At 46.1% G+C, this 25,085-nt stretch overlaps 1 protein-coding gene and 1 long non-coding RNA gene across 2 annotated transcripts; one reads left to right on the top strand and one right to left on the bottom strand.

Annotated features, from left to right (window-relative positions):
* Nucleotides 1-89: 89 nt before the first annotated feature.
* On the bottom strand, nucleotides 90-5,229 carry LOC129347756 (uncharacterized). Its single transcript, XR_008600007.1, has 2 exons — nucleotides 3,894-5,229; nucleotides 90-1,563 (listed from the first exon to the last, which is right to left on the bottom strand). It is a non-coding gene; the product is annotated as an uncharacterized LOC129347756 (long non-coding RNA).
* On the top strand, nucleotides 1,430-25,085 carry tmem229b (transmembrane protein 229B). Its single transcript, XM_035949096.2, has 2 exons — nucleotides 1,430-1,569; nucleotides 20,771-25,085. Exon 2 carries the CDS (start codon nucleotides 20,826-20,828, stop codon nucleotides 21,420-21,422), a length of 597 nt encoding a protein of 198 aa, XP_035804989.1. The 5' UTR covers nucleotides 1,430-1,569; nucleotides 20,771-20,825; the 3' UTR covers nucleotides 21,423-25,085.

Below are 25,085 nucleotides of genomic sequence, written 5' to 3'. Positions count from 1 at the left end.
GTATAAAACAAACAAAAATATCATGCATGTAACTTGTATTACAAGTATCACTTCTACCTCTTCTTAAAGTCTTAAAAGTCAATAAAGAGTTCTTTCACTGATGGATTCATTCTTTTAATGACACCACGGAGTTGCAGATGCCACAATGGGATACTTGAGGCACCTTTGACCACCGTCTGCTACATTGAACCACCGTCGAACTAAAAGCAACATAAAGAAGCAATAAGGCAAGGCAAATAAACATAAAACTGCACAAACACAGTATAGAAAACATACCTCGCTGGTTGACCACAACTTGAGGTAGAAATGAGGTCTTAACCTTTCTTAACAGCTTATTTTTCTGGCTGTAAAAAAATGTCACGCTTCTCTGAGCTGAGGGCGTACATCACTAATTAGCGCACGGGCGGAACCAAGTACCTGAACAACAGTTCCTACCTGAGACATCTTTCAAAATAAACATCCTAGTGACACAAAAAAATATGCTTAAGGTAAAACAAAATACAAATAACAAATTTATGGCTGTAAAAACAAGGGTTAGCTTTTTAAAAAAAGAAAAACAAGAAAACTTACATTTCAGTTGGCTTAGCTTTGCAGTTACCTTCCCTGAAAACACTTTGTTGCTGGCAACTGACCAACTGGCCGTGATGGTGATTAAAGAACAAACTATTTCTTCAGACTTAAAATTTAGATTATAAACAGGGGAGAAAGTGGTTTAATTGATGCGTCTTTTGTGGTTGGCTTTTGGAGTATGCAATTTGTGGACAAAGCCAGGGTAGTTGTATCTGTACAGTTATTATGCTAAACTAAGCTAACTGACAGCTAGCGTCTGGCAACAACAAATTAGCACAACCTTTCATTCTTCAAATTTCGAATTTGGGTAATTGACTGGTCTGAATAGGCTTTATTTAGTCAGTTTTTGTGTTTCTTTTTTTTCCTGTAGTTTGTAACTTGTTGACAGAGACAGGCTATATTTATCTGTTTACAGTTTTAATGCTAAATTAAGCTAACTGTCAGCTAGCTTGTCAGTAACTAACATATTCGTCTAGCTAGCTTGACAACATCAAATTAACGTTTTTTCTCCAAATTTCTAAACTATTCCTTCATAAAAAATCCTTAAATTTGTTTATAGCTTGGTATATTATGGGGCCAGAGTGGCTAAATTGCTACTGTGAGTCAGTTTTTATCCGCTGAGGGTGTGTGTTTATTATATAATCCAGCCGCCCGTCCTGCGGATCCGGGCAGACCGGATGAGAGAGGACTTCAGCAACTAGTATCCCGGTAACAGGCAGGCTGGATGTCTGCACTGAGCCGAGGTGAACAAACGGTTAACCAAAAGATGCAAGAACTGCGTGAGTCTGTCTGAGCATGTGCCGCTGGAGCCGCTGCTGCAGTGAAGTAAAATGTGTCAATTTCCTTCGTAGAGCGGAGACACCGAGGAGGAGGAGGACGACAAGAAGCCGGGGACAGCGCACCAGCGGCGGACGGACACCGAGACATCCAGGACAGCCTCACCGGGGGATGGGTTTGATCCGTCGGCCTGTGAGCTGAAGGAGACGCGGCAGTCTGGAGGTAAAAAAAAAAAAAAAAAAAAGAAAACTGCACTGAGGATGATTCATGTCGGTCTGTTGGAGCCGACATGTAGGCAACATGTTAGGATTTAGGAAGGAGGACTGCTCAGGATAACAACTACACGTTCGTGAGGTTTTTATTTTACCTTACCCTCGATTTGCAGATTGATCTGGTTATTCAGAACGAGTGTTTGCCTGCAAGTTGGCAGTTGTACCAGCGTGTTTCTTTTAATTGTCCCAAATTCAGCACAGTGTAATTTATGCACAGTAAACAGCTGGACATTATGTTAGAGAACAGCTCCATTCCCTCTTTATTCGGCGTGTTTTGCGCACAGTGGAGCTGTTGCACCTGTTAAAATATGGATAACTGGCGATGTGAGCTTAGATCAGGGCATTATGGCAGCAACCTGCGTGCTTAAATGTGCCATTCTCACTACACTGATGCTTTGAAAGGGGTGTAAAAGTGGTTTCATTCCCCTCCTGGCTTGAAATTCAGGTGAGATTTTCTTACCATTTATTGCCATGGATAACCGTACCGCACTGCTCAGTGGGAAGGAGGCGTGATGCTGCTGCGGAGTCCCAGCACCCGGGCCTGCGCACTGGCCCGTAGTTTCCAGGGACAAAATCTGATGACTTTGGCCATCTAGCGTAATTACAACCCGCGGAGTTCATCTAGAGAGTCTATTCATCCCTGTCATGAGTTCTCCCCTGCAACATGCTCGCATCTACGGGTGCTGTTCTGCAAATGAGAAATGGTGCTACATGGAGGCTGGAGGTTTGGATTTCCAAAACCCCTCATTGATTTATTCCATAGAAGGCCCGCAGTTCACTATCATTTGGGATGAGATAATCCCTGCTGCCGCCTCTGTAGCCTATATTCCCCCTCAGCCTTACTCTGACTGTATTGACATTTTGGACCTATTTATAACCCAGGCAGCAGCCTTCACAGCAAGGAGTCCCACAATGACCCCATAATAGAAACACAGCTAAAAAGTAATGACATTCCTCAGCTGTGTGGACGCTGAGTGTGAATTATTGTAGTGATACAAATGGGGCTGATAGCTGTCATGATGCATCTGTGCAGGTGTTCCAGCTCCTTTGTCTTATGGTTAAAGCACTGTAAATTTATCCTTAAGTGAGAAAAGTTAACTTGCTGGACTGACTTTTTTGGATTAAAAATAATATACAAGTCACAACACAGACAACACTTGTGCTGCTTGTGTGAAGCTGTAAAATGCTCCACAATTAGAAGAATAAGAGCAACCATAAATTCATACAAATGGGTGACAAATTAAAGGAAAAATACACTCTATTGACAGTGAGGTGGCTCTGCTATGCTGTTTTTCTGCCATTGTTCCAGTTCATTTCAGTCCCATCAGAAGGAATTGTCCCTGCAATACAGTGCAAACATGTTCTGACTGATCACCTTTATCTTATGATGAAACATAACATATCTTTAGAAAAGAATATGTTTTATTTCCCTTCAGTAGATTTTCAGACACTTGAGACACTGAACGTTTGACTTTGAAGCTGATGTATTACAATCATGAATGATGACGTTTACAAGATACACAAAACTTTGAAGTTTTGTTAATAGTGCTTTTATATCAGACAGTAGCATCAGTTTTGGCATGTGTGTTGGCCAAGCATCTTCAATACAGAAGTGCAAAGATACGTTTGAGATCATTTGTAAACAGTGTTGCCCTTAAATTGTCCACCGGAGGAAAAAAAACAAGTTTGTTTTTCAACTGTAAAATGTAAATGGCTTGCTTACAATTCTTTTTTTTTATAATCAAATGTAAGCTATTGTTGTCCAAATCTGAATGATTTAATGTTCAAATATCAAATACCGTACTGACAAACTAAAACCTGCAAATGTCGTGCTCAATATTTCACTTTTTGTCCAAGCCAATGACAGCTCAGCTCTGAAGCTCTTTAGCTTTTTTTTAAAGATCTTTTGCTTTGGGACCTTCGGAGAGCAGCCTGCATCAATTATGCATCGACAGTGATTGGTAATAAAGCTTCTTTGTCTGACAGCAGATTAACATGCATCCTTCCATTGGAGACATTGTGCTACTCGGCACCATGATGACCATGTCAGTAAATCTCCTGATTCCTCTGTAGCTGCTCCAAGATTTCTAATCTATGGGGCATGACCTACATGCTATTCAGGACAGAGGGCTTAGGGTCTTTCATTAAACATATAAGATTCTCCCCCGCCGGCTTAACTCAACAGAAAAGATTAAAAGTCAGGGTATATTATACCACCACGTGCCCCTGATTAAAGTGACCAGGAGATGTTTAGTTTCAAAATGTTGTTCCTACCAATAGCAGAGAGTGTACTTCATCAGGATGGTTTGCTGGATGGTTGAATAGGTTTGGAAATCCCACTTCACCGTGTCACTGGCCAGCTGAGCGGAAGGGAGAAAGGAGCTAAAGTTTGAGCTCAGGTTCTCCTATTTCAATCTTGACACTCCTCAGCTATTTCTGTCTCTTTTCATGAGTACAACTGAGTGCAGCACTATGAATGGTTTTCCAGGAGAGACTGCTGCGCACTATGTGGCCATTTAGAGTAACTGTATACACTTTAATCGCACAACATGTTGAGTGATTGGGCTCACACAGGAATAGGAAACTTTTTCCATATCTATAATTTATTTTCCAAGAAACTTACACACCCTTTTTGCCTTGAGCAAAATAATATTCAAATATACTTGTGTTTCTTGAGGTTAAATAGCCAAAAATCAAAGTAAAAGAACCTTTTCAGGTTGTGGCTTGTTATGTATATAAATTATACAAATAGATTGTGAAACATGTCATTTATCTTGGTATGTGTAATGATATATTGCCAAGTGGCCACATGAGGAGCTGAGAAATTAAGCTAGTGCAGTTCCTCAAATGGCCACTTGAGGCTGACTCAAAAAGCCAGCCAGTCCCCATAGATTAACATGTTAAAATACCCAACTTCACAGCAGAAATAAACATGCTCACAGCCTGCTACAAGAAATAGTTTTGGTCTCCATAGCTAATTTGCATGTTCATCACAACTGTACGGGGATGAATGTTTACATAACTAATTATTTTAAGTTGCGTTAAGGCTTAAAGTTATAAACAGTTACAAGCGTGGTTGCTTAGCATGACATCTGGGTGCCTTTGCAGAACAATGCATGGCAAAGATTTGTGCTTAGTTTGTCTCGGCCTCACTCCTACTATCCTGTTGTTCATTTTTACATTAGCTGGGAGTTCGGAGGAGTCAGGCTCTGTCAACTCACAATACTGAGCATTCAAATATTCTAATCTTTAAAAAAAAAAAAAAAAAATTTCTTAATATACAGCAATCTGATGCTTAAAAGATGACTTTTTTGTTTTTAATTTTTTGCTTGTATTGTAAATATATTGTCCAGTATTATTCACTGACCATTTAATCAAGCAAGAACGCTTAAATAAATTTAGAAAGTTATTTCACATTTAAGACATATTGCAACACGACAGCAACTGAGTTTTTCACACTAAAGAAAATATCTGTCTGTTGCCCGAAGTGTTTATTAAAGTTAATATCCGAAATAAATGATCCAGTATACAAATAAATGCTGTATATCAAAAAAATAACATTACAGTTTATCTAATAGGTTCTCAAGTAATATATCAAGTTTTGCAGGTGGATCTTCTACTGCATAAGAGACAGAGATAGAAACCTCTTATGACCACTGATTTTATTTCCTCCAAATCAATACAGCCTTTTGGATGTGAACCCTTCGGAGTGCACCTCCTACCACTCTGTTTACATAGAGCCCTCCTCCCCCACCACTCCGCTCATTTTGTTCAGGCTCTCACCTTGCAGATATAGAAAGGATGCCCACTATGAAGTTATATGAGCCTCTGTGGACATTGCTGCGTCCAGGCTTTTAGTGTCAGTCCTTATGGCGTGTCTCCAGCTCCTTCAGAAGCTCCACTTGTTTGTGATATTCAGATATCTTACACGCCTCGGGGGGAATCTCTGCATTTAGAGGGGGGATGCTCCGTAGGAAGAAGAGAGAAGTGTGCCGAGATCGCAGTTAGGGAATGTAATAGGTAGTCGTCTTCTTCTTTAGTATTAAGGTGTCATCAAGTGCAGCATTTCTTATAACTCTAGTTCCGTACTTCTCTGTCTATCACGCATAGTAAAATAACTTTGTTTGTTCTGAGCTTTTTAGGTTGTATTGGAACTAGTGGATATAGCTGAAAAGATTAGCTGCTTAATTGTTTGGATCAATCTGCATAAAAACAAGTGATTATTTTTCTATTTTTCAAGCAAAAATGCCGAATATTCTCCTCACATAGCCTCTAAATTAAGAAAATTTACAGTTTTTCTTTGGTAAGGCATTTTTTTAGAGCAAACAAAAAAGCAATCAAGATAAACAATCACTAATTGCAGCTCTCGTGTGACACATTTTCACTCATGTACATACCATTCACGCCAGTGTTGTACAGTGAGCAATAAAGCACAGCTCACGGCTCACAAGGTTTGGCTGTTCTCGCAAGAATGAGCATGATATGATACGTTAAAGTGGTTATCGCCTGCTGTGGGCCTGCAATGGAAACACATATGATTATATTGCCCAGCCTTGTGTGCCGCGCAGATGCTACACGATGCTATACTGGGCCAGTGGAAAAAACTGTATGTTGCTCTATGTGCCTAATGTGGCGGACCGAGCTGCTGTGGAACTATAGGCATGTTATGGATGGATTAGTATGTTGTGCATGCCTAACTGGAATGGAAATGACAAAGAAAGCTTTATTTAGACTACACAGGAAATGTTAATGTGCTTTTGTCCTTCTTACAAAGATATAATTGATGTTGTAGGTGTTGTAGCAGTCTAAATAAATTGTTTTAAAGACAATATAAACCCACAAACTAGTGCAAATAAAAAGCGCTTCAAATGTATCACTGTGCTTCAAAGTGCTTGCTGAATTCCTGAAAGTCACCGTGTAGCTGCAGGTAGAGCATCTTTATTCACTCTAATGTGATGTACTTTCAAGTGAAACCTCTAACCCCAAGTGGATTTTGGGCATTTTTGCTCCTGTCACATTTTCACTCACTGTTGGTTGCCACTGAGTCCCCCCTGGTTTCACAGCTGTCCCAAGAACTGGGAACTTTGTGTTTTACAGACTTTAGTTCGTGTAAATGGTGTGTTTTTGGTGAATTCTTTAATGAGGCATGTAGAGTAAAGTGATTTTGATTAAATGTCACGGTTTTTGCTTAGATTTGGATAATTTCCCACACGAACCTGCAGTGATGATTAGGTCAGGGAGCGTGGCTCTGATTAATGATTCTTTCTTTTTTTTAATTACATGTGTTTTAAACCCACCAGAAGGTTTTGGGATTCAGAGGATTAAATGGGGTTTGTAAGTTGGGTTTAGTTGCGAGAGGAATTTAAATCAATCCCCTGAAACTAGATTGGATTTCAAAGAAAGAGGGCGTCATTTAGAAAATACATTGCGTTTGCTGTGACAATACATGCTTTAGTACAATGATAGGTGATGTCAGCTTAGGTGATATTTTCTGACTTTAAGAAGGGTCATCAGAGACATGTTTACATGATAAATTTTGACATAGGAATACTGAAAAGATGTAAGACTAAAATAAATACTTAACACAGGGATCCAGGATTAAGACTTTGAGACCTCAGTGTGTTTTTCATTTCACCCAACATCCCTACACACTGTTCTGACATAAAAGTCAAGGGGCTTCGGCTGACAAGCGCAAAGTGCAACATGATGAATGTCTTCAAGACGAGACTGGAAGAAAGAGTGCATCCTCACATTTCAGTGTTTACCGCATCTCCTCGGTCTCTGTGACTCCAGGCTTTTTACCCTGCCCTCAAGTGCAGCTACGAACAATTTGGTCCACTTAGATGTGCCTTGATGACACCGCTCATTCATTTCAGGCATATTTCTGCCTTAAGGTGCATTGCATCTCCTATTTGCCCCAGACCTGCTCCAGGGGGAGAAGCGAGATGTGATGCTCTTTAGGGTGAGTGCCAGCTCGCTGTTTCAGGGGGTAATCAAGCTGTCTGTGCTATCGATTGGGATCAGTTTATTTTGTGCTGCCTCGGAAGGTTTTCCCACTCCACCTTCCATCCACTTCCAACCCTTGTCCATCTTTTTTCACTTGACACACCTCTTCTGTCTCACTCGATCACTTGCTCATCAGGCGCACAAAGAAGCAAATTTGATCGGGATCAATTAGAGGTGACTGGAAGTCTCATTGATCTGACTTCTTTTAACGTCAGCAGAATTTCCAGTTGAATTATTACGGATTTGAACTTATTGGATGTTTTGTCCATCCAGTAGTCCAAATCTAAAAGTGCTTAATTTATTATGGTGTAAAGCAGAGAAGATATTTTAGAACATGGAACCTGCAAATGTTTCGCTTAATTTCTGCATAAATTCTTTTGATTTTAGCACCAGTGGCTAATTCCGCAAGTAGATCACTATCATGGTTTGCATATTTCAGGACAACAAGGTACAAAAAACAAACATCAGCCTTAAATCTATAGTATTTTCATGATGAGAATTACAAGGGCACATTTCTTGCTGATGCTGTTTCCGTCACCGGAGATGAAGCGGTGGTCGGGTCACCTTGGTCACTGGCACTTAGCTGCATCGGATACTGCTGGTTTCTATACGCTACACCGCAGCCTCCCAAAGTGACCTTCTAAAAAGTCTGCATAGGCCTGGGATCCATGCCACAGCCAGAGCCATGGAGATACAGTACATGAAGAGGGATTAGGCTAGTCTGCGACGTGTAAGGTTTCTGATATAATCACAGTGTTGGAGTTCACAGCTGTCAGCGTAGTTTCAGCACAGTAAAGGCACCTCTTTGTTTTGTCTCCGCCTTGGCTGACTCCTACATTGGTGTGTTTTCTTCATGCTTTTCTTTGTTTACCTGCTGTCAGAGGATTGTCTTACAGACCTGTCACCCTTGTTTCCAACCAGAGCCCTCAGTGAAAAGGTTTTTTTTTTTTTTTTTTTTTTTTTTTTTTTTTTGCTTTTTGCACACCCCCTGTTTCTGACTTGCTCTTTCCCTTTCACACACACAGTTGGTGTCTACCTACTGTGTCCTCAGACAAACCCCCGGTGCTCCACGGTTAGACTTTCTCCTCTTTCAGTTCAACGTGCACCCTGCCTGCACTGTGTCTCCCCGTGGTCATCCTGAGGTTTACAAAGCAGGCGGCTTCATCACATCTGCCATCCTGATCACCATCAAACTGTGATGCCCCGTCGCGAGGTTCAATAGAGTGCAATGGCGAAGCGGGTCACCACAGCAGGAGCTGGCAGGAGCGCCGCTGATCAATACTCGGGCCCGATGAGAGAGCTGGTGGGGTGGTGCGTTGGTGGGTGATATCCTACAACAGCTGCAACAACAGCAGAATCAAATAGCACTCAGCGTGTGAATTGTGTCATGCTGAGGCAACAAGTCAATAGCTATTCCTAAATACACACATCTAAAGGTTAGGCAGAGGTGTCCAGTCAGCTCAGGGCTTTACGATGCTGACCATGTAATCACAGCAACCCCTGTTTGAGTCCAGGGACCTTTGTAATGTCATCACCAATATCTCTCCACTGCTGTCTAAAAATGTGCAAAAAAGGAGAGAGTAAGCAGCAAAAAAAAGGTCAGGTAACCATGCATGGAGTGTCCAGCGTTAACTCCTAGTTGTAATTTCAACACAATCTCTTTCACTTGGTGGATAAAACTCAAGTGTCAATATACGGGCAAACTGGGCATTTTACAGTCCAAAGAATTATCTGATTGTTCCTGAAAATAAATGGAAAATCTATAGACACTGAAAATGACTTTTACTGACTCTCATAAGGAGTTAGCAGCTAGGATGTAGAAGCCATTATGACTGTCCTAGCAATTAGCAGCTGTGTGAATTTGTTTGACAGGGTTATTAATTAAGAGAGCTAACTCTAGTAATATTTGAAATTTGCTCTATTTATGGCAAATTTGTGGTTGACTGAAGTAAATCTCAGTTGTTAAGCTGGGGAACATAAACACTGGATCTTATCATAGTCACATTAAATCTGACAGCAATGTGGAAGTACCATAGATGGTTAAGGTTATTTATAGGTTGTGGTTCACCCTAGTTTCACTGTTTGTTCCTGTGCTTTAATGTTACACTTCAGACTTTGTTCATTTCTGCCTTTTGGTTTGAGTTCCTGTGTTCACTTCAGTAAGAAGTAAATGTAGTAGAAGTATCAGAGTCCCAGAAACCCTGTTTGTTCTGCTACAACAATGCTCTACAAACATATTTAGTTTATGTGCAGATACTTTGCACATCAACAGTAACAGGGATTTCCAGTGTAATCTGACCTGCGTTTTGAATATGTAAAATGCAGTGTAAAGACCAGGAGAGGCTGCCAAGTTTGTTTCATTATGATAATCCAGATACCTCTGATATACAGACAAGACACAGAGAGGACATGATATACACGTTTAGGAATATTGAACCTTTAGTAAAAACAGGACTCTTTATAGTGCCTAAAAACTGGTGATTAGAGAGATAGAAATCCTCTACATTTTGTCAATACTTGGAATTAACAATGATTTTTGTTATATAGAGCTGCCTAAATTTCAAGTGGACTTACCCTCTCCTGTCCTCAGATAACCTTTCATTGTGGTTAAATATCAAAGATAAAAATCCAGTAAGAACATTAAGATTGGTGTTTATTGTAGCACACCGATAATCATGTTAAACCTCTTCTTCCACCCCTGAGTGTATCTATAGGGCTCCTTTGGCAGGAGGTCGACCGTTAGACGGCTGAATATTGCATTCCAAATTTTTCATCATTAGCGGCTTAGTGGGCATGTGAGCGCTGTACAAATAGTGTCCGTGAAGGGAAAGAGAGAAGGGGGGGAATTGAACTGTGAAAGGAAAAAGTGTAGGGAGAGAATGAAGGCATGTGATGTGATCCTGTGAGAGATGGAGGGGGGAAACCAGGTCGGAGGCAGAGTGGGGAAAAGTGTTAGGATCTATCATAGGAGAACTTTGATAAAGTCCAAATATTATTTAGCTGTTAGTTTAAAGATACAGTTTGATGTTTTTGTAAATTCACGGTCATGTGTCAAATGAAAGAGTTGATTTCACTGTCATGTTTGAACGCTAAATATAAGGTTGTAGCCTCTTAGCACAAAGAATAGAAACGGGGGAAAAAACTACTAACCTGACTATCCAAAGAGGATTCATCTACCAGCATCTCTAAATTCACACATTATGTCTCAGTAGTTCATTGCCATTTAAGAAGCTGGAACTGAAGACTGTCTAGATTTTTCACTTTTTTGTGTTAAGGAATGATTACAATGAGTAACCAAGTAGGAACATAGTCTTACATTATGCTATTGTTTATTAACTAATAGATTTTTCAACCCTTTTAAACCTCTGAGCCACAAAACCTGCCAGCAGATATGAAGAGTATGTTGTCTTTAAATAACTGCCAAAATGGCATCATTTGTCACAGCTGCAAACTGTTCAAACAAATAAAATTACCAGGTTATCAACTTTACAACAGTCGTTTTACTGCTTTTCTGTCAGAAACTTACACAAATCTAGGCTTAAAATTGTGATATCTCATTAAATGTTACGGGGGGGAGCTGGGGAACCCAAGCGCAGACTCACAGAAACTGACAGACGAATGAATAACTGAAAGAGATTTATTTCACAAAATAACTAATCAATACAGGAACACAGAACTGAACTGGGGGGGAGAACCAAACCAAAACTACTAAACTCTAACAACAAACTCTATGACTATAAAAACGGAAATCTACAAACTGAACCGACTAAACAAAACTAAGCTAAAGAGGGATACTCACAAAATGGGGAAACTGATAACCGAGGGGAAAACAGACTAAACTAAACCACTAACAAACACTATGAATTTGAGAACAGAAGATCACGAAACTAGAACAAACAAAACTAAGCGAAGGAGGGATACTCACAAAAATGGGGGAACTGAACAGAAGGGGTAGGGAAGCAGGCTCGGGGAATCTGGGGTGAACGGAGATGAGACTGGAGCTACTGGCTGGGGACAAAACAGGGCTAGCGAGAATCCAAAAGAACTGCTGAGTCCAAATGAGGGAAATCCAGAGGAGGGGAAAAAGAGTCCAAAAACAGAGTGCAAAACAGAGTGCGAAAACAGAGTCCAAAAACAGAGGGCATGTGGGTCGATGATCCGGCAGGGAGTGAATGAACGGGCAGAGCTTAAATAGGTGGAGGTGAGGTGGAGAACAGGTGAATGGTGTGAACTGATTGCTGCAGCTGGAACTCATTGAAGCAATCAGCAAGACAGAATGCGGGCAGGTGAAGCAGGTGAAGCAGAAGGGTGAGAGACAGGGAGAGAGAGAGACACATGAGGGAGAAGTGACAGACAGACAGACAGAGGGAGCCAAAGAGAGACAGGTCAACACAGAAACAAATCATGACAGGGGAGAAAGGAGGAAAAAAAGAGGAAAAAGGGAAAGAAGGGCAGGGGCTAGAGCAGGATCCTAACAGTACCCCCCCCTCTACGTGCGCCTCCTGGCGCACGAAAAACCGAACAAGGAGCTGGTCACTGAAGAGGAGGGGGTCCAGAAACAAAATCCAAGAAGCACAGGGCGTGCGGAGGGGGTCTGGACGGAGGGACAGAAACAAAAATCCAAGAGGAGTCGGGTGGGTGGAGGGGGAACAGGACGGAGGGACAGAGACGGAAGTCCAAGAGGAGCTGGGTGGGCGGAGGGGGTCAGGACGGAGGGACAAAACAAAGTGTCCAGATCAGTCTGGGGCAGCACTGAGGCTGCAAAACAAAGTTCAAAAACAAAAACAGACCAGAGAATAGTTCAAAGGCTGGTCAAACACAAAACAAAAAATTCAAAGGCTGAAGGACGGCCCGGGTGCTGGACGGGCAGACGAGGCTGTTCTGGAGGACAGGCCGGGTGCTGGACGGGCAGACGAGGCTGTTCTGGAGGACGGCCTGGGTGCTGGGCGGGCAGACGAGGCCGTTCCGGAGGCCGGCGACGGAGGCGGCGAAGCCGCTCTGGAGGCCGGCGACGGAGGCGGCGAAGCCGCTCTGGAGGCCGGCGACGGAGGCGGCGAAGCCGCTCTGGAGGCCGGCGACGGAGGCGGCGAAGCCGCTCGGGAGGCCGGCGACGGAGGCGGCGAAGCCGCTCGGGAGGCCGGCGACGGAGGCGGCGAAGCCGCTCGGGAGGCCGGAGGCGGTGAAGCCGCTCGGGTGGCCGGCGACGGAGGCGGCGAAGCCGCTCGGGTGGCCGGCGACGGAGGCGGCGAAGCCGCTCGGGTGGCCGGCGACGGAGGCGGCGAAGCCGCTCGGGTGGCCGGCGACGGAGGCGGCGAAGCCGCTCTGGAGGCCAGCGACGGAGGCGACGGAGCCGCTCTGGAGGCCGGCGACGGAGCCACTCTGGAGGCCGGCGACGGAGGCGGCGAAGCCGCTCGGGAGGCCGGCGACGGAGGCGGCGAAGCCGCTCTGGAGGCCGGCGACGGAGGCGACGGAGCCGCTCTGGAGGCCGGCGACGGAGCCACTCTGGAGGCCGGCGACGGAGCCACTCTGGAGGCCGGCGACGGAGCCACTCTGGAGGCCGGCGACGGAGCCACTCTGGAGGCCGGCGACGGAGCCACTCTGGAGGCCGACGGCGGAGCCACTCTGGAGGCCGACGGCGGAGCCACTCTGGAGGCCGACGGCGGAGCCACTCTGGAGGCCGACGGCGGAGCCACTCTGGAGGCCGACGGCGGAGCCACTCTGGAGGCCGGCGACGGAGGACACGGAACCACTCTGGAGGCCGGCGATGAAACCACTCTGTAATCCGGCGACAGAGGAGGCGAAACCACTCTGGAGACCGGCGACGAAGGACACGGAACCACTCTGGAGGCCGGCAACGAAACCACTCTGGAGGCCGACGACGGAGGAGGCGGAACCCCTCGGGAGGCCAGCGGCGGACGAGACGGGGACCCTCGGGAGGCCGGCAGCGGCGGACGAGACGGGGACCCTCGGGAGGCCGGCAGCGGCGGACGAGACGGGGACCCTCGGGAGGCCGGCAGCGGCGGACGAGACGGGGACCCTCGGGAGGCCGGCAGCGGCGGACGAGACGGGGACCCTCGGGAGGCCGGCAGCGGCGGACGAGACGGGGACCCTCGGGAGGCAGGCAGCGGCGGACGAGACGGGGACCCTCGGGAGGCCGGCAGCGGCGGACGAGACGGGGACCCTCGGGAGGCCGGCAGCGGCGGACAAGACGAAGGCGGAACCCCTCTGGAGGCCGGGCTGGGGACCGACGAAGGCGGGACCCCTCTGGAGGCCGGGCTGGGGACCGACGAAGGCGGGACCCCTCTGGAGGCCGGGCTGGGGACCGACGAAGGCGGGACCCCTCTGGAGACTTGGGAGCGGGGGTGGCCACTGCAGACGGAGACTCAGAAGCAGGAGGTTTGTCAGTGGACACAGGCACAGTCTTTTGGCCGGAGGATTGGTCAGCAGACTGAGGCTGAACAGTCTCTTGACTGGAGGATCCGTTGGCTGACATGGGCTCAACAGTCTCTCGGCCAGGGGATTGGTCAGCTGACCCGGACTCTAAAGTCTCTCGGCCAGGGGATTGGTCAGCTGACCCGGACTCTAAAGTCTCTCGGCCAGGGGATTGGTCAGCTGACCCGGGCTCAACAGTCTCTCGGCCAGGGGATTGGTCAGCTGACCCGGGCTCTACAGTCTCTCGGCCAGGGGATTGGTCAGCTGACCCGGGCTCTACAGTCTCTCGGCCAGGGGATTGGTCAGCTGACCCGGGCTCTACAGTCTCCCGGCCAGGGGATTGGTCAGCTGACCCGGGCTGTTTTGAGGCGGAGACGGCGTCGACAGCGTCGACCCACTCGGGAACTGAGGCGGAGGCGGCGTCGACAGCGTCGACCCGCTCGGGAACTGAGGCGGCGTCGACAGCGTCGACCCGCTCGGGAACTGAGGCGGCGTCGACAGCGTCGACCCGCTCGGGAACTGAGGCGGCGTCGACAGCGTCGACCCGCTCGGGAACTGAGGCGGCGTCGACAGCGTCGACCCGCTCGGGAACTGAGGCGGCGTCGACAGCGTCGACCCGCTCGGGAACTGAGGCGGCGTCGACAGCGTCGACCCGCTCGGGAACTGAGGCGGCGTCGACAGCGTCGACCCGCTCGGGAACTGAGGCGGAGGCGGCGTCGACAGCGTCGACCCGCTCGGAGACGGAGGCGAGTGAGGCGGCGTCGACCCGCTCGGAGACGGAGGTGAGTGAGGCGGCGTCGACCCGCTCGGGAACTGAGGCGGCGTCGACAGCGTCGACCCGCTCGGAGACGGAGGCGAGTGAGGCGGCATCGACCCGCTCGGGAACTGAGGCGGCGTCGACAGCGTCGACCCGCTCGGGAACTGAGGCGGCGTCGACAGCGTCGACCCGCTCGGGAACTGAGGCGGCGTCGACAGCGTCGACCCGCTCGGGAACTGAGGCGGCGTCGACAGCGTCGACCCGCTCGGGAACTGAGGTGGAGGCGGCGTCGACAGCGTCGACCCGCTCGGAGACGGAGGCGAGTGAGGCGGCATCGACAGCGTCGACCCCCTCGGAGACGAAGGAGAGTGAGGCGGCGTCGACAGCGTCGACCCGCTCGGAGACGGAGGCGAGTGAGGCGGCGTCGACAGCGTCGACCCCCTCGGCGACGGAGGCGAGTGAGGCGGCGTCGACAGCGTCGACCCCCTCGGAGACGGAGGCGAGTGAGGCGGCGTCGACAGCGTCGACCCCCTCGGAGACGGAGGCGAGTGAGGCGGCGTGGACAGCGTCGACCCCCTCGGAGACGGAGGCGAGTGAGGCGGCGTCGACAGCGTCGACCCCCTCGGAGACGGAGGCGAGTGAGGCGGCGTCGACAGCGTCGACCCCCTCGGAGACGGAGGCGAGTGAGGCGGCGTCGACAGCGTCGACCCCCTCGGAGACGGAGGCGAGTGAGGCGGCGTCGACAGCGTCGACCCCCTCGGAGACGGGTGTGGCGACGTCGTCGACCCCCTCGGAGACGGGTGAGGCGGCGTCGTCGACCCCCTCGGAGACGGGTGAGGCGGCGTCGTCGACCCCCTCGGAGACGGGTGAGGCGGCGTCGTCGACCCCCTCGGAGACGGGTGAGGCGGCGTCGTCGACCCCCTCGGTGATGGTCAGGAGACGGGGCGTGGCAGTGGAACCTCGGTGGCTGCTGCGGAGTGGCGAGGTCTGGGCGCTGGGGAGCAGCGAGGCCTCTGCAGCGCTCGGCGGCAGCGGCGGGACCTCTGTGGCGCTCGGCGGCGGCGGCAGGACCTCTGCGGCGTTCGGCGGCAGGAACTCTGCGGCGCGCGGCGGCAGGACCTCTGCGGCGCTCGGCAGGACCTCTGCGGTGCTCGGCGGTGGCGGCAGGACCTCTGCGGCGCTCGGCGGCGGCGAGGTCTGGGGTCTCCGGGAACCTCTCTTCCTTCTGGAAGACCTTCTGGAGGGTGGCTCGTCAGGGTACTGGGGTCCGGGTTCAGGTGGGGAACTGATCTGGCTGGGGTGGAAATTGTCTAGTCCAAGTGCTCTATCGAGCAGGAAAGAGCACAGGTCGCTAGAGGAGATGGAGATGGGAGGTGACTGGGAACTCCGGTGTCGGGGACCCCGCTTTCGACCAGAGCTAGGCTTGAAAGCGAGACGGGTCCCCTCGAAAGACGACTTGCTGCTAACATCGTCCAGGGGGCTTGGTGAAACAGGATCTGCGGGGAAACTAGTGGGCTGGGGGCTAGCAGGTGGAGTGCAGGTTGAATATGTGGCTGAGGTAGGCTGGTTCACAAAAGGCAAGGGAGAGTTCAGGAACTCTAAAACGTAATCAGGCAGGTGGCTCGTTAGCCAGGGCATCTTGGCGGCCGCCCTGTGACCCAAAGACACCACCTCGTCTTTGAGCCCCTGATCCTCAGCCTTCGTCCACAAACCCCACAACTGGAGCTGGAGGTCGAAATATTCATTGTATTCCTTACTTGAAAAGAAAATGCCTAGGGGATATGGTGTAGGGTCAGAGCCAGTCTGTGAGCCTGCTGGGTTCAATTTTGGCCGGATCATACTGTTACGGGGGGGAGCTGGGGAACCCAAGCGCAGACTCACAGAAACTGACAGACGAATGAATAACTGAAAGAGATTTATTTCACAAAATAACTAATCAATACAGGAACACAGAACTGAACTGGGGGGGAGAACCAAACCAAAACTACTAAACTCTAACAACAAACTCTATGACTATAAAAACGGAAATCTACAAACTGAACCGACTAAACAAAACTAAGCTAAAGAGGGATACTCACAAAATGGGGAAACTGATAACCGAGGGGAAAACAGACTAAACTAAACCACTAACAAACACTATGAATTTGAGAACAGAAGATCACGAAACTAGAACAAACAAAACTAAGCGAAGGAGGGATACTCACAAAAATGGGGGAACTGAACAGAAGGGGTAGGGAAGCAGGCTCGGGGAATCTGGGGTGAACGGAGATGAGACTGGAGCTACTGGCTGGGGACAAAACAGGGCTAGCGAGAATCCAAAAGAACTGCTGAGTCCAAATGAGGGAAATCCAGAGGAGGGGAAAAAGAGTCCAAAAACAGAGTGCAAAACAGAGTGCGAAAACAGAGTCCAAAAACAGAGGGCATGTGGGTCGATGATCCGGCAGGGAGTGAATGAACGGGCAGAGCTTAAATAGGTGGAGGTGAGGTGGAGAACAGGTGAATGGTGTGAACTGATTGCTGCAGCTGGAACTCATTGAAGCAATCAGCAAGACAGAATGCGGGCAGGTGAAGCAGGTGAAGCAGAAGGGTGAGAGACAGGGAGAGAGAGAGACACATGAGGGAGAAGTGACAGACAGACAGAGGGAGCCAAAGAGAGACAGGTCAACACAGAAACAAATCATGACAGGGGAGAAAGGAGGAAAAAAAGAGGAAAAAGGGAAAGAAGGGCAGGGGCTAGAGCAGGATCCTAACAGTAAAATCACTTTATTCTCCATGTCTCATTAAAAAAATCACTAAACCAACCAGATTCTGTAAAAAACAAAAAATTATGCACTTCCTAGCAGAACTGAAAAGCTATTAATGACTTGGTTTTGACCAATTATAATGTGACAAAAAAATCAGGGACTTTATGACTGAATTGCAGGCTGTGTTTACACAAAGCAGAAAGGGGACAGGTATAGAAACCAATTCAAATTTTAAACAGTCGAAAATCATCTATCTTTCCTGTATTAGTAACACTTGTGGACATTTGGAAAAATACTAAATATGTTGATTGCAGGTTTGTTGTTTTTTGTAAAATATATAATTAAAGAAATTCTACTTTTCTCTCTATGTGTTGTCATCGTTGTGCTGTTTCCATAGAGGTGCAGGGCTTCACATTGCAATAAAAAATGAGCCCACAGTGACTAAAAATGTGACAGGAGCAAACAACACCACCCAGAAACTACCTGGGGTTCAGAGGGTGAAGCGCTAAAATGAAAAGGGATCAATTTCTTCCTTTGTTTTTCCATGGAAATCACTGAAAGTGTCAGTTTAGCATAAGCTACTTATCTTTGATGTTCTGATCTAGTCAACCTATTTACAGCATCCAGCTCTCTTACCAGGTCAAAGCGTGATGCTCAGTATTCGGAAAATACTGGTTGACCCAGTCCTGCTTGGATAGATGAGAAGGAAAATGTTTCCCAGGGAGCCCGTGAAAAGATGGTATAAGGGGTTTAGGGAGGTCAGTTGGTCCATCGCTGTGGCCCAGTTCCTCACATGAAACCCTTGTTCCTTGTTTGGGAGAAATGTGCTAATCCCCATGGACTCACTTTGGGCCCCAGCCAGGCTTTGAAGACAAAAAGAGCCCAAAAAAAATCGGCTTTTGTTCTTCAAACAGGCTTTTGTACTCCTAACCTCTCTCAGAGCTTGTGTTTTACAGAGCGGTTATGATCCATTGTATAATCGTTGCTGGTGTGACACGGTTTCCTCCGGAGCCATCGTATAGTAAACGATATATACTCAGTGGCCTTATCAACTATATAGCCCTTCAACTTGTAGGTTTAATACTGTTTGCCTTGGGTGTTTTCTTTGTTTTTTTATTGGACCAGCAGTGTCATAAATAGAGTAGAGGAGGGATCCAACCCAGCGTGGGCCTTCTTGATACCTGATACCAAAGGCTGTGTGTGTCAAGCTGCAGGATTTGGAAAAAGAACACATGATGTAGGCAGTCAGATGATAAAGCTATACCTTACATAAGAAAACCCCCTCAGTCAGTAAATAGCATCAACCGAGGGAAGGCCATAGAGTTTAAGTGCGCCGTAGCCCTCCAGCCTCTAATTTAATCTTTCTGATGTCAGTGGAGTGTTTCATCGCCTTGTCCTTAATTGAACTACGACTTGGCAGCATTTGCAATTAAAGTTGTAATCCTCAACATTTCAGTCCTGGTTGTTTTGGCTAAACTGTTACTGGATGGCACATGCGGTTTAATGCTGTAGACCTCGGAACTTTTAAAGCAGTATGTTCAAAACCAGGGATGATGATGCACATGTTTACGCTGTTTCTCCAAGGAGATAGTAATAGTGTTACACTGAGTTGTACACATGGAGTAGCCAGACCTAGAAAGAGAGGTATAATGCCCGCCTCCTCTCACCTCCACACATCAGTCACAGCGTAAAGTAGGTGCAAATGTGTCTGTGTAGATTCTCAGTCATCCAGGTTATGATAATCCTAGGAGCTTCAGTGAAAAAAGCAACTGGACTTCTTTCTTTTTTATGTAAATGACAAAATTTCACCTCGTATCCTCAAGAAACCTGGTGAAACATATTTAAGAACCTAAAAAAAGAAGCTTTTCTGTGCAAATATGCGACTTAGAAAGTTACAAATAATGTGTGATAGAGATGCTACCTACCTAACATTTGATTTGTGTAGGGGAAGAGGCTTCTGATGTTATCCCAGCATCATACATGCAGTTTGGACAGAGCATAAAGTCTATTTAACTGATGTATTTATTTACAATGCAGCCAAAAAACCGAGTGTTTCTGAAAACTACATGTGACAAATTGGCATTTTCCCATGACTTGTAGGGTTACTACAAAATGCATAACCTAATTTTGAACTTGGAGACATCCAATCAATGCATTTTTAATTATATATAAAGTTATTCACTACTTCAAACTAAAGAACAAAATACGACGCAAGTGTAGGAATATTCTCCTTCAAAAACATCAATTTCAACAGAGGAGTTTTATTGAATGTTGTCTTAACAAACGTGTCAGTAAAATGTGGAATCAGTGATTCTGGAGAAAGAATGATATTTTGCTGGTTAGCAGATTTAGATAGTTTGCAGGGTTTACCAACTTTCTTGCTTCAGCTGCCCCCTTTTCCTCCATCTCCCCTCCCCTTTGTTTTTCCCATTTCCTTTGCATGACCATACGTAAACGTGCACACAACCTGCTGGATTAGTGTTGTGGAGATTGGTTGAAGCCACTGTGTTTGGTTCCAACTTACAGAGCCGGAGCTGTGTACAAACACCAGTTTTCTTTCCAGTGCACATACAAACTCTGAGGACATAATCGATACATTTGGCAAAAAGCGTCTTGACTTAGAATCACATGCTCCACCTTTAATATTAACTGCAACCAGAAACTGATTTCATGCTGCACAACGTGTGAATCATTTTCCACACAGAGCAGCACTGCAATATCTGCAAAAATATCTCACTCTGACTCAGCTTCTTAAATTTAACACTCCTTGCCATATTGAAAACTGATTTTTTGGCCAAATCCTAAAAAATGACTGATAAATACGATAGTTGTGGTTATCAGTAGCTGTGACAAATACATTTAGTTTCCTGCAGCTTCTTTATAGTGGAAAGATACCCTGTGTTTTTCCATTTGAATGATTTAAAGGTGAAGCAGGAGTGATGGGACATGTTCAGTGTGCATTAACAGTAATTTTGATGGGGCTTAAAAAGCTCAACAGTATGGCAAAGCTGATATCAGTGCAATAAAACTGATCTGGATTACATACTGACAATCCCTCGTTTGTAAGTGGCAGTCTCTAAACTTAATAACTGTAGCAGAAAACATGGGGTTTAACTGAATCCTAAGGATTAAAGTTCTAAAAGTTGACATGGTGTACTGTGTGGCCTGTGTGGCACATTCTTAAATCTTCCTTTCTCTGCTTTTTTCTTCAGATCTGCATCTTATTACTAAAGACATAAAACCTGTGTAAAAGCTAGAGGAGCCAGGATGGTGACCATGGAAACCCCAGAGGCTCCTGTTCCTCTGACGGCGTTGTCGCGCTGGTACCTCTACGCCATCCACGGCTACTTCTGTGAGGTGATGTTCACCGCAGCCTGGGAGTTTGTGGTCAACTGCAACTGGAAGTTCCCCGGTGTGACCAGCGTGTGGGCGCTCTTCATCTACGGCACCTGCATCCTCATCGTGGAGCGGATGTACCTGAAGCTGCGCGGCTGCTGCCCCGTGCTGCTGCGCTGCATCATCTACACGCTATGGACATACCTGTGGGAGTTCGGCACGGGGCTGCTGCTGCGCCAGTTCAACGCCTGCCCCTGGGACTACTCCGAGTTTCGCTACAACTTCATGGGACTCATCACAGCCGAGTACGCTGTGCCCTGGTTCTGTGCTTCCTTCATCGTGGAGCACTTGGTCATCCGCAAAACGCTGCGGCTGCGCTTCCACGAGGGTCCCGAGGACGGCTGGTCAAACCACCGGTCGGATGCTGGAGGCGGAGGAGGGGCAGCGGGGACTTTGGGGGGTGGGAGGAGAAGAGAGAGGAGCAGAGGGATGGGAAATGATGCTAACGGCTACCTTAAAGTGGAATGAATCAGGACACAGTCTGAAACCAGCCCTATCGCTCTGCTACACCTCTTCGACCCTCCTCAGCCACTTTCCATAAGCAGTCCTCCCCTTTAACTGTATGGGGAGAGGACAGACAGCTATGTAGACTGGGCTGGTGTGCAGAGGTGTAAAGAGTATCAGAACAGCCAGAAAATGAACAACTAAACGGGCCTTTAAATGCCCAAATCACTCACTGTGTCCTCTACCGTTAACACAGGGGCGCAGTAACTCCATGCTGCTGTGTTTGCTGCATTTCATAACGCACCCACCCATTTCCATGTGGGGTTGACCTTAAGGAGATCAGGGTCTTAAATGACCAGGATTACACTTTCTCAATTTCTCCTGTCCCACAGGACAAGAACTTGGGATTAAAAAAAAAAAAAAAAGAAAAAAACTACTGTTGCAAAGATTAACATTATTCTCCTGTGAAGGAACTAATTCAAGAACAAGTACAGTATCTGTCTGTCAAGGGCACATCAGTCTATATGAAAGCAGAAAGCTTGCTGCATAGAAATCATAATAAAAAGTAGCTGCATTAGTGAGATGTCCTTTTTAAAATGTACATATTGTCCTTTAGTATTATTCAAAGTACTGTAGTAATGTAGCTACAAAAGGAGCATACTGTCCACCCAGAAGCAATGCGCCATGTGTCAGCTTACGTCATCAAGAATGTTTTCTGCATTTAGTGAATACCCGCAATGCCTGGAAAAAAATGCATGAAAAAAAAATTGTCTTCCAATATAATCGACATGTTTACGGAGCTCATTCAGCAGCCATGCCGTACGTCTCTTGAATCAGCCTGCTGCTTGTGTGTAGAGAAGCTCCGGACGTCGAGTCGGTCCGCCAGTTATCAGGGTTGATCGGTTCTCCTCCTGCCGAAACAGCATGTCGAAGTGTCCTTGAGCAAGACATCGAAACCCCAAACTGCTCCCGGTCGAGCAGGTCATGGCCTTGCATGGCAGCTTCTCCGCCATCTGTGTGTGAATGGATGTGTGTATGTGTGTGTGTGTCTGTGTGTGTGGGCAGGCTAATGTGAGAGCTCTAAATAAATCCAGTCCATTCACCATAATAGCAGGGACGCCTTTCTGTTGATGGTCATGATTATGAGTCATGACCATCGGCATAAAGCACCAAACCTCTTAGTAATTTCCTTTCTGCAGTTTTTCAAAAAAGCCTGTTCATGACTCACCGTCTGCATGTCCATTTAGCGTGCTGTAATGTCGTGTCAGATATGCCAAGGTCGCATAAGCCTCGTTTCTGAAGTCTCATTCACTGGAAGTCAATAGTCATTCCTGTCGATTCACACAATTTATGGAACATGTTTTTTTTTTCTTCAGCAAATGGTGTCTGTGCTTTTTTCTTATTTTTTTTCCCCTTTGGCTGTGAAAGTGTTGCTACACAATAACAAAAAAAAAGTGTCTGACAGCAGTAGCCATTTATGAGTGACAGCTGGATGAAAAGTAGCCAAGGCTTGCAGATCAGGGGTTTTTTGACTTGAAAAACGCGTTTTACACGAACAAAACGTCACATTCACGAGGCACATTTTGTCCACCAGAGCATATTTTCAGAAGGTTATTGACCCTCTCCCTTCACCCTTCTCTTTTGTGTTTGGTTTTGACAAGTATGTGAAGTGAAGGGGAGGGAATGTGCAGCAGATTTTGGTGATAATTTATTGAAGAATCTGTCACATTTCAGCTGAAATGGAGTTTGCTGCTCTCTTTTTTTTCTCTCTCCCCTACACTAATGGTCTGTGAGTTATAAATGATTTGTGTTGCTCGGTGAATAATGATCTCTGCGGTGTTACAGTGGGTTTTGTCATGTCAGGCAGACTGCAGAAGTAACATGATAGGATGCTAAGTGGTGTAAAATACTCAAACTCAGAAATTTCAACATTTCAGGTAGTGTTAGGTTAACTATAACTTGACAGCACTCTTGTCTTACATGGGAACATCCAGATATCCGGTACTCTACGCTACCAATGCACATTCTGGTATTGTTTGCAATTCTGTTCCGGAGGTAGAAAAATCAAGGACTATACACTTGCCTCCATATGCATAAAGGAGGGAATGTTTTCAGCCTGAGTCGGAGGATGCGGTGCTGCTAGTTAGTACAAAAAAGCCTGGACACATCTGTCTCTACATTGGCTCCAAGAGGATTGGGAGGGTGCTTGAAATGGAAATATGTATGCTGGATTCCCCAGGAGGACTGTTTGTGCGGTCGACTCATCATAACATGTTTTGTTTACAATAGATGATCTCTCACAATTAATAGATAGCTGCAACAAAAAAAAAATGCACCCACATCTTTCCCCATTTTTCCATAATGCCGCCAGATTGAGTAAATGTATGACCTTCATCGGGGCGGTTAGTGTTTCCCTCAAACATCTCCCTGCAAGTTCAGAGGGTTGACGGCAGAAAGCTGGTCAACATCTCAGAGGAAGTGGCGCCCCCAAGTGGATGATTTTAGAAATTCAAAACATGTTTTATTAACCCTCCTGATGTCCTCATTTACAGGCACTACAAAATATTGCTTCCTTGTCTGAAAAAAAACCCAAAAATTCAGCAAAAAAATTCCCCAAATTTCTGAAAATTTGCAAAAACTTCAGGAGTAAAATTCCAATAATTCATTCAAAAATTTTATTTTAAAAAATCCCCAAATGTGGCAAGAGAATTCTTGTAAATATTTTCAAAACATGAGTAAAAATCTTACAAAAAAACCTAAAAATATCAAAAGTGATTACATATATATCATTAAAACTTTTAATGTTTTCTTTAAGAACATTCACAAAAGAAATCAACCAAAATCTAGCGAATTTTGCTGGATTTTGGTTGATTTTTTTTTTTTTGGTGAATGTTCTTAAGAAACATTTTTAACATTTCTTTTTTTACACCTAAAAGATTTTCTGAAATTTCCCAAAAATGTTGAAAATGTGGACATCAGAAGTTTCACTGTGAAAATATATATATTTTTCACATTTTCAAACTTTAAAACTGGTCAATTTGATCCACAGGACGACACGGAGGTTAAGCTGGGACAAGAAATATGAAGTCACACAAACTCATAAAGATCAAGAAAACTGAACATTTGTGTGTTTTTTCCCCTAACATGTTTCGGTTGAATTAGATTCTAGTATGTATCTGATTTTTTTTCATACATGAACCAACAGGCTTAAAAGCAATAGAGGCTTTGGACCCCGCAATGATTACATTTTAAAAATCCAGAACTGGTATGCAGCTAATGTCTTTATCAGTTCTCTTCTTTGATGGAACAAATCACAAGAACATGCAAAACTAAGTGTATTCTCTGCAATATGTGAGTGAAGGAGCATTAGATGAGTGTGTATAGAGTGTTGTACAGAGACACGCTCTCTGTATGTGTATGTGCATGTATAGTATGTTAAAACTGAACTGATTCTCTGGTATTTTTACCTTGAGTGTGCATGTCCAAAACTTTCTCCCTCCCTCAAAGTCTGATTTTATCCCAATGATTGTTAGCCCCCCAGGTACTGTAATGGTTGTTTAATTTTTAGAAAAAATAAAAATGTACAGGTTTTTAGTGAAATGACTGTACTGTATATCACTCACTTTGATTATGTTCATGTATGATTTATCAATCTTTGGGATTAAATGTATTTATTTGATCGTAAAA

The sequence above is a fragment of the Amphiprion ocellaris genome, chromosome 20 (genome assembly GCF_022539595.1).
Source record: "Amphiprion ocellaris isolate individual 3 ecotype Okinawa chromosome 20, ASM2253959v1, whole genome shotgun sequence".
Classification (NCBI taxonomy): Eukaryota; Metazoa; Chordata; class Actinopteri; family Pomacentridae; genus Amphiprion; species Amphiprion ocellaris.
This window is presented reverse-complemented; position numbering and strand designations above follow the sequence as displayed.

Bases quoted from the DNA above. Each gene is read 5' to 3' on its own strand.
- tmem229b (XM_035949096.2), top strand. From the start codon at position 20,826: ATGGTGACCATGGAAACCCCAGAGGCTCCTGTTCCTCTGACGGCGTTG.